Source organism: Lampetra planeri, chromosome 41 (genome assembly GCF_965212315.1).
Source record: "Lampetra planeri chromosome 41, kcLamPlan1.2.h2, whole genome shotgun sequence".
NCBI classification, from domain to species: domain Eukaryota; kingdom Metazoa; phylum Chordata; class Hyperoartia; order Petromyzontiformes; family Petromyzontidae; genus Lampetra; species Lampetra planeri.
The window spans coordinates 8,556,219-8,571,850 of record NC_136147.1 but is presented as its reverse complement, the minus strand read 5'-3'; the positions used below and the strand labels follow the sequence as shown (position 1 = coordinate 8,571,850).

Below are 15,632 nucleotides of genomic sequence, written 5' to 3'. Positions count from 1 at the left end.
GGTACAGGGAGGTGTGAAAATGGATCTGAAGGTGCGCGAAGGGATAGCAAGGTGCGTAGACCGATAGGGAGACACGCAGAGGTACGCAGTGAAGTGTCGATGCACGGGTGGCTACGTACGGTGCCATAGAAGTTAAACATGCATACACATCAGCATGGAGTGCATGAGGTGGTGTTGTAGAGGGATTGGAAGGTATAACGAGGTGTAGGGTGGTGTTTAGACTTATTGAGTGGCGTGTAGAGGGATAGAATAGTTTTGTTGAGGCATGGGTGGGGTGTATAGAGGCAGAGACGCACAAGTGGCATGTAATGAGATCGAAGGGGTGTTGAGGGATCGGGTGGCGTGCGATGAAAAGTTCCGTAATTTAACATTGTAAATAATGCAGTTTAAAGTTAATAAAATATTACAATTTTGTAGCAATTCCAATTTTCATTCCAATTAATGATAGCTGTCATGTACTTTTACATTTGTTAGAAATCAACCATTTTTTTTGGTGTCAACTTCTAAAATAATTGCAAGAGACATCTGTTAAACAATTCGGAACAATCTGGGGAGAAATCCTGTATTCGCTCTGCCTTGCTCCCATCGACTTGCACATATTTTCACTCTGAACCTATTCTTTGCAGGGAGAGAGTTTTTTATAGTCACAGTAGAGTGACATGTGCTGTGGTCATCACGCGGATTGAGGAGCCACAACGAGGAGGATTCAAATCTTTGAACGTCAACAGAGCAAATCATTTGCACCTCACGGGGGGGCTGTTTCTTCAAGGCCACTCACCGCTATCTACGTCAGGCCGCGGACTCTTTGATCGCCACCCGCGCCTCTGGGTGTACCGTGCGTGAGCGCTCGTGCGCGGGTGGTTTAATTGCGCAATCCGTCACGACCGCGTGGCGCGTTCCGCTGGCAGGGAGAGGCGTGATGGCGGTGGGGAGGCCCTTTCTCGCTTAATTGCGGCGTTCGTCATGTGTGGCTCCTCATGTGCCGGGTACTCAGCCCTTCAGTGGGGAAGATGGGCGAGAGAGGTGAGAGGGAGGCACACGAGAGGTAGATGGGAGATGCGAGCAGCGGGCGAGTGTTTTGTCGGTGGGGAATATCCAAGGGGCTCGTGTTGAATATGCCCGTAGAAGCGGATGTCGCAGAGATACCTCTGAGGTCCCTCGACCCGCGGACTTATCACGTTCGAAATGCGACGCGTTCAAACGCGGCAGCTCTGTTGACCAGCACGTGCTTTGCGCCGCGTGCCCCAGGTTCGCCTGGCCTACCAGGAGTCAGAGATCATGGGGCTGCTCAAGAAGATCCCGCTGGGCGTGACGGAGATGAGCGTGATTCGCGAGCGCGCCGAGCAGATCCGCGACGGCGGGTTCTGCGACTACCGTCCGGTGCTGCCCCTCATGCTGGCAAGCTTCATCTTCGACGTGCTGTGCACTCCCGGTGCGTACGCGTGTGCTTGTGGGGAGCGGAAGTGTAGAAGTTAGCTCTCTCCGCTATGAACCTGGACGCCAGGGTTCAATTTCTGCTCTCGGCAAACATCGATAACGAATATTTGAACCGGTCCTGGGTCTCCCCCCCCCCAAGCCCCCCCCAAGATTGACTCGTACGAGTACCTGGTGCGGTGTGTAAACATCATCACCGAGGAGTGTGCCGTTCCGGCCTTCATAGGTGCTCTCTAACAGCACTTTCCCCAACAGTCTGTTCAGGGTATACGGGGGATCTTTGTCTTTTTTGTTTTGTGATGTGGAGAGCGCAAGTGTTTAGCTCTCTCCACTATGAACCTGGCCGCCTCTGTTCAAGTCCCAATTTAAATTTGTAAACGTCAAAGGTGGCTGGGCATGGTGCTGGCCACACCACACCCCCACCCCTTTGTGCCCGTGTTGGCCTTCATAGGTGCTTGCTAACAGCAGCAGCCCCAACAGCTTATGTAGCCTAGATTGGGAAACTGAATTTATCTTCTTACCTGCATTATTGTGATTGATGTTTTTGTTGTCTTTTTGCAAATTTATATTGCACTTCGTGCTCTCGGCTTCATGTGAAGAGAATGTATCTATTCAGAACGTTCGCAGAGTAGTGCCATCACCCTGTGTTAGGGAAGAGCCCACGTGGGATCAGATATGACATAACTACTTGGGAGCTCCCCTCATATCAACGTTTTAGCCACAAGCGCAGCAGTCCAGGTCAATATCAAAACCTTCTTGATAGAATTCACTCACAAGCTGATAACAATATCGATGATGCTGCCCTTGTCTGCCTCTACTCTTCTCACTCACTGTTCCTGTGTTTAGAATCTTTGTCCTGGAGAAACCCAATGAGCTATGAAGCTCTTTTCCCACAGACGTCCTTCGCCCTCTGACACCAGTGCTTCCGTGTGGTCGGTGCTCTTCTGAAGTTGCAAACATAAAGCCACCCGCCAGTCGGTCGACCCACTCGTGTTGCTCGCCTCTCTTCACCTCGATGTGCGAATTGTCAATTGTGTTTCCTTCCGCGACCCAGAAGAGGAGGCAGGTTCTCGGTCAGGAGGTCAACATCATGGCCGTGCTTTTTGTTTAAAATCATCGAAGAAAGCCATAAAAAAATTATAAGAGCGTAACCTAGCCGCAAGCATATTTTGCTTGATAAACAATCGTTTTGTTTCGATCGCTTTCCTCCGGCCACGGAGGGAAGGGGGGTGGTCAGCGGTAAGGAACAAGGCCTCAGGGCTGTGCGGCTCTTGAAGTGGTTATATAAGAAATGAGCCACGCTGGGCGATCCTGGGACTAGGCCAGCGTGGCTCGGATCTGCTTTCTAATAGTCGTGAGAATGTAGCACAAGTCCTTAGCGTCACTTGCGGATGCGTGTTGGAGAGGGGAGATTCGTTTCATGGAAAGTCCTTCTGATGGCCGCTCCCAATAACGAAAAGTGCTCAGCACTGAGACTGAATGTAGACACCTTTCACATTCAGGCCTTAGGCCCCCCCCGTGTTTTCAACGCTGTCCCGTAGTGGCCAATAATTGGCATCTCTGAAAACCGTACGGAAACAAATCACCGTGAGGCTTGACTTAATGCCCATAATGTTCCACTGTCGTCATCGCACGCGTTCACCATTGGCAACGGCGCTTTTCGCTCTGTTCCTAGCAACAAAGCACTATTCCCATTGGGGGAGGCTTCATTCAAAGTTTTAAATAGATTGTGTTTAATGTAAGAAAAAAACATTAAATGCAAATAAGGATGTACCGGCAGGTGTGAGCCAAGCCTCCGTGGACATGACAATGATTAACATTGACAGGGATGATTTTGGTTTGCAAGCTGTGTTGCATGGCAGTGTTGTTTTTGCTTAAACGGCCGTGAGATTTAAAGGTCTGTTGCCTGTACAGTATAGAAGGCAAGAGGATGACTCTTCGTTAGGTGCCACTTTTTGACTTCAGCCCATTGGAATACAACAATCACTGGTACCTGACTGAGTTCAGCACTCAAAATGACAGCTTTAGATTTTCCCCAGCAGCATGTATACAAATATGTTTTCCCTTCCACTTGGGCAGTCAGTGTCATGTCAAGAAACTTACGTTTTGATTTGGAAGCCAACAGAGCCATGTGGCCACCTGCAGAGGTTTTGCCATTAGTCTCGGTTGGGACTGTCCCTGTGAAGTCGCGGGGACAGTTGTTGACGTTCTGGCTGGCAGGAGTGTGGTGGATTGTCCCGCTCGCCCGTTTGGCCATCGTGTGCGCTTGTGTAGAACATTTTATGGTCTTTCGGTAAAGTCACGTAGATAGAAACAAATAATAGATCACGACGTTTCGATCGCAACACAAGCAATCGTCATCAGGTGGGACGGACATAACACAGCAGAACTGCCTCCGCAGGAGAACAGCCTGACGATTGCTTGTGTTGCGATCGAAACGTTGTGATCTTATTTTTTTCTGTCTACATGACTTTACCGAAAGAACAAAAGAGTATGGATTCCTGCAGTAACGAAAGCTTCAAATCAAGATTTTATGGTCTCTGCAAGCACACGACTGACCCCCGTCCTGCTTACTAAACCAGGTCAACGGTTGTCGACAGACTAGTATAAAGTTTCTGCGGTAATTACAAAGGTAGCAGACGCCTGTTTAGAATGGTAGAGAATTTGTGGTTATTTTGCTTTAATATTCGCGATCTGTTGGCTGCACGAGATGGTCACCATCGTTATGCCATTGCTTGCCATGTATGCTGTCAAGAGATTGGTTCAATATTTCAGCGATCAGGAGTGAAGATTTGATGAATCGCACAGAGATTGGGGCTCTCTTGTTTTTGACCTACCCACCTACAGAGCAACGAGGAAGCAGTATAGCAAGTAGGCTTTTCAAAATGTATCTGCATCGTGGAGCTTTTAATGAATGTTCCATTCACACTTACGTGGGTTTTCTCCAGACACTAATTAAATGTACTCCCATGCTGAAGACTAATTGAGGAAATGCCATCCAAAAGCAGTCCTATAGCGTAAGTGGATGGCTCTTGCCAATAACATGAAACACTGCAGCAGCATGCAATTACAATAGGCCTGATTCTGTTGATGAGATTCAGACGGTTGGGACTGGTCCACAGTGTATCTGCTTAAATACATTTTTCTGCACGCATATCATAACTCCAAAAGTCCAACGGACTTAATGTATTTTGGTTTTACGAGCACTGATGAACAGAGGTCTGTTTATTTAGTTGTGTGAAACAACGACAACAAGTGGACGACCCTTTGTGAGTGCACTGCGCTGGATAAAAGCCTTCCTCGCGCTGTGCGAGTCATGGTAGTTTGACCATACTTCACCATTCTGATGAGTGCACGTTGATGGAGGGGGTGGTCGGATCAGATGTCACCACCCACTGCATATAGCCCTGGCGAAGAGTCGAACCCACCCGTTTCATAGTTCAATGCGCAATCCACTGCTCCTCCATTTTGTTTTGTTCTTAGTATTGCCTCTGAATATCATCATCGTGATAACACCGATTGTAGATTTTAAGCGGTCGTGTGCAGCCAGAAAGCATCGATTCCACTCGAGCATCGGGTCTTAAATATCCCAGAAGCATGCTGGATGGGACAATTCAGAGATGTCTTCCAGTTCTCTCCTAAGACGTGACGCGGACACAAGGTGACCAATTCTGCAAGCAGCATCGCCAAAGTCTCTTACAAGCATGAGAATCACCGGCTGGCACGTTCCATTGATTAGTCGTGTTTCTTCTCATTATTGGGTAGGTGCTTCTGAGGTTGGATTCAATCCAGTGAACTTTGATCCCTTGGGTTGTGATGGTGATAACCACCACATCATACCACCCAACCCATTCGTTCTGCTTTAACTGCCATCGAGTCTATTCCGCGTATCTCTAAGTACAACCATTTCCCCATGGGTGGCATTGAGCTAGTAGAGCAGTAGTTATTTCTACGACTGTCTCAGACTCGGGGTCTCCACTGCAGATGGACACTGCCCCTCACCTGAATTGTTCCGCAGGATGTATGCATGTTGAACTTTTTTGCGCCATACGTAGACAACCTTTGCTGTAATCGGAAGGTGATGTTGTTTCTGTCATGCGTTACCCATACTGTGAGCTTGTTATAATTTCATGTTATTTCCTGATGGATTAGTAGTCAACAACGACACGTATTTAGTTTCAACAGCGGCAACGTGAGAAAATTGTCTTTCCGCTAAAGCCAGCCATGTGTGCTATCGGCAGCATGTGATTCCTTTGTCGGATGAGCAACCCATGAGCATTACATGAGAACGACTCTTTCTGAAACACGTCTATTTTTGAGTAGACTATCTGTGAGCAGAGTGAGCCCTCTGCTGGATCATGCAGTAATCATGCAGAACCACCGTAATCCAGTGTGGATTTATCTATATCTATAAAAGGCAAATTTGTGAATGTATCTGTTCGAAATGGTTAGCATACTTTCCGACATGCAACAAACTTGAAATTTGGCATGTGGGTAGTTTCCAGACTGTACACAATGCAAAAGTATAAAAATAGACTTGTATTTTTTTTTGGGGGGGGGGGGCGCAATAATGGATATATTTTGCACGGCAACTGAGCGGTGACGTCACATTAGTGATGTAACCCGCATGCGGCAGCGTTACGCAGTGTGCCTGCTGACGTCACGCATCCCCCCTCCCCACCCTCCATGTAGGCCGTGTATTAATCCAAGACAAGAATCCAAGTCTCAGGCTAGTCATGAATAAATGTGACTGTCTCATGGAGCTATAACGGAAGGCGTAGGTCTAGTTATTTTATAGGTAGCAGAGAAATAAAATGAAGGTCTTGAACCTGGACTTAAATAGGCTCAAGATCCTGTGTCCTACTTGATCTCCGTGCATTTTTATTTTGCCATTCATTTGCCAGTGGCTGTTTGTGTGTGCGTATGGCACAGTGGTTAGCACGCTGAGCTACGAACCTGGTGACCAGAGTTTGTTTCCCTCTGACTACCAGTGGCGTTTATTTGAACCGGTGCCGGGCCCTCTCCTATGTCGACTCGGCTTCAAGATGAGTACCTGGTGCGGATGGGCGTGGTGCTGGCTACCCGCCCCCTCGTGTGCTGTGCCAGCCTTCACAGATGCTATTTGTTAACAGCATTTGCCCCAAAAGTCTTAAGGCTACACGGGGGATCTTTGTCTTTGTTGTGTGGTAGTTGTTTCATCCACCGGGTCGAGACCTCCGAGCCGGAACAGGAACTCGCAGCTTCCGGGAGACGAGGAGCTGGGCTTTGAAGCGGCCATCACCGCTCTAGGTATGCGCCCTCCTGTATAGTCGGCACTGCGTGGTGCGGTCTATGTTAGCCGTGACATACGGGTCGGAGACACGGGAACTGACAAAGTAAAGGGAACAGTAATGTGACAAATACACAAAGGCGCATGGAGAGATGCGTCCTCGGATTTAGAATGCGGGGCAGAAAGAGGGATACGTGGTTCAGAGCGCGCGTGCACATTGGATGCATGTGGACTGTTAAGCAAAGTAAATACGTTCGGGCAGTACGCATTTCCTGAATGGATGATGATGTCTGTGAAGGATGGCAATGATATGTGGAATCCTCTTTCCAGCAGTTGATACATCTGTGCTCATGATGCTACCAGACACACATCCTCAAGGAAAAATATAAATACAAATACTTACAGATGTACAACCTGATAGACACATGTATAGATTGACAGACAGACAAACGGCTCGACGGACAATAACCTCGCTGGCCCTCGCGTCCCGCAGGCCTGAAGACGACGGTGAGCGAGGCGGAGCACCCGCTGCTGTGTGAGGGCACGCGGAGGCAGAAGGGAGACCTGGCCCTCGCGCTGCTCATCACCTACAAGGACGACCAGGCCAAGCTCAAGAAGGTGCGCGTGGGGGCGGACGCGGTTGGTTCACTCGGCCGTGTGGAAGCACTTGGCCAGCTCCGCCGAGAACCTGAGCTTCACGCCGTCGCCACTGAATGGTGGAATGTTGACATTGAGAAGTCTCGAGCCGACGAGTTCTCTTTTATTGCTTCCAGATTCTGGACAAGCTACTGGACCGCGAGAGCACGACGCACAAGCCGCAGACCCTCAGCTCGTTCTACTCTTCTGGCGGCAAGCCTGCCAATCAGAAGTCGCCCTCCAAGCACGGCAGCCAATCGGCGTCCTCGCTGCACCACAGTGGGGGTAGCCATGGCAACCACCCGGGAAATGCCGGGAATGCCGGGAGTGCCGCCCTGCCCCTGCGGACTGCCGCCGCCTCCGACACGTTCCAGGAGGGCCTTGTACAGCAAGGTGTGTTCAGAGCCAACTGTCAGCTGCAGGGTCTGAAGACTCCATCCCCATAGGACGAATCTCAGGATGGCAAACCCAGCCATGGAAACCGATGTGTATTTATGTTGAACTTCTTTCGCACCGTACGTAGCCAGCGGTGCTAATTGGAGGTGCGATTTGACAATTACGCTTCACTCCACCGCCAACCGCCCGTCTATTTTGTCGGGCACTTTGACTCTTGACTGCAATGCCGACTCCTAACCCTTACCTCCTCCGACCCGTAACCCCCTCTGCCTCCTTGTCTCGTCACATTGCAGACTGCGCCCAGCCGCGTAGCGGCGTGGCCGATGGGCCTGCTGGGACAGCGACGGACGCGACTGGGGTCTCGGGTCGACCTGAGGGGAAGGTGACGGGCCGACTGCTGCTCGGGTCTCGCGGCGTCTTCAACGGACGCTCGTGGGGGTCGCCCGTCCGGCCCAAGAAGAAGCACACGGGTGAGCAGCAGCACAGTCGGCGGGGTCAAGGGCTCTCGGATTTGTGCGTTGCGTTCCCGGCTTGCGCCGCTCGCAGTTCGTCACGAGTGAGGTGTGGAGCCGTGCGCTCCACTTGAAGTGGGCAGGTTTGGGAGTTCAAATTCTAGCCAGAGGTCGTCTACTCGGCATCATCATGAATATCATTATCATTATATAAGCACGCAATAAATCCCACGCTCGCGACGATTCACAGAATTCTCAGAGGCCTTATTAAACTGCCTCCTCACTCCTGATATTCTTACCTCCTCGCTGCCTATTTCCCCTCTTTCTCACTCACCTCCCCCTGTCCCTTCTCACCTCGTCACACTCCTGCTCCCTCGCATCTCCCGCTACTCTCCTTCCCTTTCCTCCTACCTCGTCTCATCCCCCATTCTCTCTTCTCCTCGCCACCTTCATCCCTTCTCACCCCCCCCCCTGCCCACCTCTCCACCCACCGCACAACCCCTCCCCCCGCCCCGCAGGAATGGCGAGCATCGACAGCAGCGCGCCCGAGACGACGTCGGACAGCTCCCCGACGCTGGCGCGCCGCCCCGCGGGGCCCCGCGGGGGCTGGGGCTGCACGTCGTGGGCGCGGGGCCAGGACAGCGACAGCATCAGCAGCAGCTCGAGCGACTCGCTCGGCTCCTCCTCCTCCAGCGGCAGCCTCGGCCCCGCCGTCGGGGTCGGCGGCGTCGGCGGCGTCGGCGGCGGGGGCCCCGCCGTTAGTGGGCGCAGCAAAGCCGGGGAGATGATCCGGTGAGGAGGGAGCCTCCCTGCCTCCCTCTCTCCTCCCCCCCCCGGGGTCCTGGTGTGTGTGTGTGTGGAGAGGAGGCGGCAGGTGTGTCGGTTCTTCTGAGAGCAAGTTTGGGTGTTGTTGTGAGTGTGTGAGTGCTGTTGTGGGGAGCGGCAGTGTAGCGGTTAGCGCGCTGCGCTATGACACCGGCGAGTTCGATTTACGCTCACCGCCAACACGAGTGACTATTATCTGAACTGGTCCTTGACCTCACCTAGGTTGACTCGGCCTTAAGTACCTAGTGCGGTGGAGACAGGCGGCCGGGCGTGGTGCTGGCCATCCACCCCCTTGTGCCGGCCTTCATAGGTGCTCGCTTACAGCGCTTGCCACAACAGTCTGTTAAGGCTATACGGGGGAATCTTTGAGTGCTCTCAGATGAATACGATTGGTGTTTGGTTATGTGTACGTGTTTGCAATGGGAAAGCTGTAGTTGTTGGTGGATGGATGTTTGCATATGAGTGGTAAGTTTAGGTATTGGTAAGTTGATGAGCATGTCTGTAGCTAGGCAGGTGATTATAATTACTGAGTCTTTTCCATTTTGAAGGATAAATTACCACACACCATGGCAATAACACTTTCATACTAACAAACAAATAGTTCAGAGACCTCCTCGCTATACTGTGCCGCCACTTACCCGGTTATGTACGTATGTTGAACTTCCTTGGCACCGTGCGTAGCCAACCGTGCTGTTGGATTGGTTATTTCACGACGCAAATCCGGAGCCTCGTCTCCGCGCGACCCGCCAACCCCTAGGTCTCCTCCCAGACCTTCTCTGACTCCCACTTTCGCCCCGCCCGCAGCTACAAGGGCCGCCGGGCCGAGTGCCACGCACCCCACGTGCCCAACCAGCCGTCGGAGGCGGCCGCCCACTTCTACTTCGAGCTGGCCAAGACGGTGCTCGTGAAGGCCGGCGGCAACAGCAGCACGTCGCTGTTCACGCACCCCTCGTCGAGCGGCGGCCACCAGGGCCCCCACCGCAACCTGCACCTGTCGGCCTTCGAGATCGGCCTCTACGCGCTGGGGCTGCACAACTTCGTGTCGCCAAACTGGCTCTCGCGCACCTACTCCTCCCACGTGTCCTGGATCACGGGTTCGTCCGACGATCGCGTTGCGAACGAGCGCGCGCGCGGGTGTGGGTTTGTGTTTTTATAGTGGGGGGGGGGTGGGGGGGAGATCACTTCCAGGCATGTGGCACCGAGCGTGGCCGTCGGGGTTAGGCTGCCTATCGGGCACTACATCTTCTCTCGAGCTTTTGTCACGTGCGACCGTGGGCATCGTCAGAAGTGGAAGTCTTCGGCGCCCTGAATCGCCAATGACGGCACTTGAAAACCAATGTTGTCAAATTCGTTTTTTTTTACTACATTTGGGTGTATTCCAGCTTTGCCCAGAGTGAACATCAATTTGCCTACCATGTGAGAGGAATGTATCTGTAACAGGGTGTGTGGGAAAGCGCACTGCTGGTTGGATGCTTCGTTCCATGATATTACTTTAAAAGAACAAGGAAGGAGACAAAATAAATAATATAAACAAACTTTTAATTCGTATTTTGTTAATGCAAAGTGTCAGTTGACAAGCGATTTAAATTAGTATTACAGCGCCATGTCCTATTACGAACGCATCCGCAGCTGCTTTATTTTCGTATGTCTCGCTTGGAGGCTCTACAACTCTGTGATGCCTGTAATCCAATTAATTTACGTAATGCAAACCCAGTGTTGGCAAGGTCGCTTTTGACAATTGAGCAGCCGCAGCAGCAGCAGCAGCAGCAGTCAAACTGTCAGAGCATGGGCCCGCTGAGTTTGGATGGGCCAGGTCCAAGCAGTGCACAATGACTTTAGATTTAATTTAACGGCATACTTGCGCGATGTAATGAAGCATCCTTAATTTAGAGCGTTGTGTATTGATTTCAAAGGCATATTAACCTATTATCCACACGGGACTACTTTGTTAATTGGTAAGCTGCATCCCTGAAAAGTGAAATTGTCTTCATGCTCAAGTGAACATGGGGAAGTTATCATTGATTGACAGCCACTTAATGAATGTTGCAAAACATATTATTACTTAAAATAAGATCCTGGCTTTTCAATTTAGGCTCAAACAGAGAATGCCAAGAACTTAATGGCCAGATAGACTAAGCAAATTGCATGTTTAGAATATGACATTGCAGAAAAGTGTTCTTGGCGTGATCGGTAAGAGGGGTGGGATGCTGTTCCGCATGGTGGAAGGCGAGTTAATTGTCACAGGCATTGGGAGTGGCACTCAGAAGGTTGACGGACAAAGGATAGACCTCGAGTTAGGGTGGAACACTGCACGTTTGTTGAACTTCTTTCGCACCGTACATTGTCAACCGTGCTGATCAGAGGTAAACGGAGGTAAGAAAACGTTGCAAGTCAACTTTGACGTCCGTGGTGTCTATAAAAAAAGAACGCGAATGTCTCGACTGTTAAAGCCTCACCTCGGTTCTCTGCTGTCGTCCCGTCGGTGTGGAACTCTGTCCCTTCTCACATCCGCAACATCAAATGCACTCTGACTTTTAAGAAACATCTTAAGGCCTTTATCTGTCTAGTCAGGCTTTCGAGCAGCCCTGAGCTTGGCTCAGTTGTTGACTTATCTGCAAAATGTGGCGTGTTATAAATGTCATTATTATTATTTGTTCACCTACTGCCCAAGCGTGGGTCCATTCAAGCAACGTGCACACGTGACGCTTACAAAAAAAACACAACAAGAGAAGTCCGTGTTGATGTGCGGTGCGCGTGTGCCCGTATGTGCGCGCGGGAGCAGGCCAGGCGATGGAGATCGGCAGTGCGGCGCTCAACATCCTGGTGGAGTGCTGGGATGGTCACCTGACGCCGCCCGAGGTGGCCTCGCTGGCTGACCGGGCGTCGCGCGCCCGCGACCCCAACATGGTGCGCGCCGCCGCCGAGCTGGCGCTCAGCTGCCTGCCCCACGCGCACGCCCTCAACCCCAACGAGATCCAGCGCGCGCTGCTGCAGTGCAAGGAGCAGGTGCCGTGCGTGTGTGGACGGGCGGCGCTCAAGTGCCGCCCCCTCGTGCTGTGCTCTGCTGTGCTGTGCCGTCCGCTTCTCTCGTGTGTTTTACACCTTACCCCGTGTTACACACCTTACCCCGTGTTCCTCACACTACCCCGTGTTCCTCACCTTACCCCGTGTTACACACCTTACCCCGTGTTACACACCTTACCCCGTGTTACACACCTTACCCCGTGTTACACACCTTACCCCGTGTTTACACACCTTACCCCGTGTTACACACCTTACCCCGTGTTCCTCACCTTACCCCGTGTTCCTCACCTTACCCCGTGTTACACACCTTACCCCGTGTTCCACACCTTACCCCGTGTTCCTCACCTTACCCCGTGTTCCTCACCTTACCCCGTGTTACACACCTTACCCCGTGTTACACACCTTACCCCGTGTTCCTCACCTTACCCCGTGTTACACACCTTACCCCGTGTTACACACCTTACCCCGTGTTACACACCTTACCCCGTGTTCCTCACCTTACCCCGTGTTCCTCACCTTACCCCTTGTTCCTCACCTTACCCCGTGTTCCTCACCTTACCCCGTGTTCCTCACACTACTCCGTGTTACACACCTTACCCCGTGTTACACACCTTACCCCGTGTTACACACCTTACCCCGTGTTACACACCTTACCCCGTGTTCCTCACCTTACCCCGTGTTACACACCTTACCCCGTGTTACACACCTTACCCCGTGTTCCTCACACTACCCCGTGTTACACACCTTACCCCGTGTTATACACCTTACACTGTGTTCTACACCTTACCGTGTGAGTGTTCCATCTTCCTGTGCCTCCCTTCATGCTGAGCGTCTCCTCTCCTTCACACGCACCTTGTCTCCGTGTCTGTTTACTTCCGGTGACACCGTTCTCCCTCTTGCTCCATGCTGTTCGACTGCCTCGTCCTCTGTTCCTCTCACGGTTTTCCTCATCTTCAACTCTACCTCCTCGTGTTTCCCTCCGCAGTGTCTTCTTTTTCCCGGTGTTTCACGCCTCCCGATTACTCTCTCCTCTCTGTATGACATTGCTTCAGCTTTCCTTTTTTCCCCAATGTATCCAGCCCCTGTCTCTTTTTTTCTGTGTCTCCTGCCTCTCACTCTCTCCAGCCACTTAGTTTTTCCTACTGGACGTCTTTGAAAAAGAGCTTCACAGCTCATTGGATTCCTCGACTCTGAAGAAAGATTCTGATTCTTGTCTCTCTTATCTCCGTGTCTCCCTCATCCTCCTCATCCCAATCGCTCCTATCGCCCCATTCTCTCTCGCCACCACCTGCCTGAGTCTTGCCGCCACGCCCAAGTCGACGACGGCCCACGGTACCGTCGCTCACGGACGCCGCTCCAACACTCGCCTCTCCCCTCCCGCCGCTCCGTCTCGCAGGACTCGCAGATGCTGGAGAAGGCGTGCGTGGCCGTCGAGGAGGCAGCCAAGGGAGGCGGCGTCTACCCGGAGGTCCTCTTCGACGTTGCGCACCAGTGGCACTGGCTGTACGAGCAGACGCTGGGCGGGCACGCGCGTGGCGACGGCGCCGGCGGCTCGGAGCACGGGCACCGCCACGCGGATCGAGAGCACTCGCCCGGCAGCCACCACCACCACCAGCAGCAGCAGCAGCAGCAGAGGGGTGGTGGCAACCCACACGCTGTATCCTTCTCGGCCGTGACGCCCTCCTCTTCCTCCTCCTCGTCCGCCGCCGCCGCCGTGGTCTCCCCGTCGCCGTCCTCGCGCTGCCACGCTGTGGTGGCGCCCTCGCAGGCCGTGCAGGCTCTGTACCAGGCGCAGCCGGGTGGGCACGTGACCACCGTGCAGCGAGCTGGCGCGGTTATGCACCAACAGCAGCAACAGCAGCAGCACCATCACCAGCAGCAGCAGCACCAGCAGCAGCAACAGCAGCAGCAACAGCAGCAGCAGCAGGCCGCATTTGCGTCGTACGCAGCCTTGCCTGCGCCAGGGCCGCAGCCGGGACCCACGGCCATCGCGGTGGCGCATCACCACCACCACCATCTGCCCATGTACCCGACGGCGCAGTACGTGGGCCATCGGCACGCCATCCAGCATGTGGCAGCCATCTTCCAGCCGCCCCCCACACCTGGGTACCCTCAGGTAACATGGATACCATCGTCTGGCCCGTCCGCATGATCTTCTCCCTGTCACAGCAGTCTGTCTTTTGTATGTATGTTGAACTTCTTTTGCACGGTACGTAGTCAATCATGCTAATCGGAGGTATGGGAGGCCCATGATTACTTTCATAGAGGCGATCCAAAAGTAAATACAATTTTAGTCCAAAGCCGCATGGCTGTTGGGGAATTACCCGACAGAAAACTGGGCATATTGCGCAGGGTTGTATGTATGTTCAACTTCTTTCGCACCATCCGTAGCCAACCGGGGTAATCGGAGGTGCGGCAGTTGCCCAACACTTGGTGACAAAAGACCGTCTCTAAAAGGATTTTCCTTCCCGGCGATGACGTCACACGTTGTGCGCTCCCTCCAGATGACATCATTCCTCGTGACACCATCGTGTGCAACTTCACGCATCGCATGCGCCATGTGATGTCTTACTGTGCCGCTTCAAAAACGTCACGTCGCTAATTTTAAACTCTCCCGCGGACTGATCATGCTTTGTTTTTTTCCCCGTTATTTTGAAATGATGATTGTGGATAGAGACATTTTATTGTCGTTTTTGTTGTTCTCCAGGGAATCCACCCAGCGTTCCTGCCGGCGCAGTACCAGTACACGGGGGCTGGGGGGCCCCACCCATCTCTGCCCACGCCTCCCATGCCCCTGCCCGGTGTGGCCATGCAGACGGTGCCGCAGGTGGCGGTGCACCACGCCTACCAGCCCGACGCCGGGCTGCAGCTGACGCCCGGCAAGGAGACGCCTGGGTCACCGCTGACACTCGCACAAAAGACACGGAGCCCCCGTAGAGCCTAAACAGACTGTTGGGGCAAGTGCTGTTAGCGAGTAGCACCGATGAAGGTCGGCATGGCACACGAAGGGGTGGGTGGCCAGCACCATGCCCGGCCGCCTTTGTCTCTCTGGTGGTGATGTTTACACACTACACCAGGTACTACACCAGGTACTCATTTTAGGCTGAGTCGACATACGGGAGGCCCAGGATCGGTTCGGATAATCGTTACTGGTGTTGGCTGTGAGCGGGAATCGAACTCTGGTCGCCGGATTTGTAGCGCAGCGCGCTAACTGCTACACTACCGCTCCCCTCTTACACCAGACACACCGTTGTGGATATCACGATGCTCACTAACACTTAACACCAAACCTTACTCACATGTATGCCATCACATGTACTACTGGCTAAACCAATAATATTACGATGGCATATACCAAACTATACACTGAATACTAACTTAAAGCACCCTGTACACTTTGATTTCTGACACATACACCATCTGTGCACGATGATTACAAACATAAACCACCATGTAAATGACTGTTGGAGGCGGAGCGGTGGCGCAATGGTTAGCACGCTAAGCAATGAGCCCTGGGCCCTGAGTTTTGAGTTCTGGGTTACGACTAACATCAGTGGCGGGTTGTGTCTGAACTGGTCCTGTAATCGCCCCACTCC

The 15,632-nt window shown here is 52.6% G+C and overlaps 1 protein-coding gene across 1 annotated transcript in view; it reads left to right on the top strand.

Annotated features, from left to right (window-relative positions):
• The window catches only part of ZSWIM8 (zinc finger SWIM-type containing 8), a 99,403-nt gene that overhangs the window by 71,489 nt on the left and 12,282 nt on the right, over positions 1-15,632 (top strand). The window contains exons 13-22 of the mRNA XM_078613506.1: positions 1,249-1,432; positions 6,625-6,723; positions 7,197-7,321; positions 7,477-7,732; positions 8,029-8,205; positions 8,706-8,979; positions 9,817-10,106; positions 11,795-12,018; positions 13,433-14,152; positions 14,744-14,915. Coding sequence (XP_078469632.1) covers positions 1,249-1,432; positions 6,625-6,723; positions 7,197-7,321; positions 7,477-7,732; positions 8,029-8,205; positions 8,706-8,979; positions 9,817-10,106; positions 11,795-12,018; positions 13,433-14,152; positions 14,744-14,915 — 2,521 coding nt within the window. The remainder of the gene's footprint in view (positions 1-1,248; positions 1,433-6,624; positions 6,724-7,196; positions 7,322-7,476; positions 7,733-8,028; positions 8,206-8,705; positions 8,980-9,816; positions 10,107-11,794; positions 12,019-13,432; positions 14,153-14,743; positions 14,916-15,632) is intronic.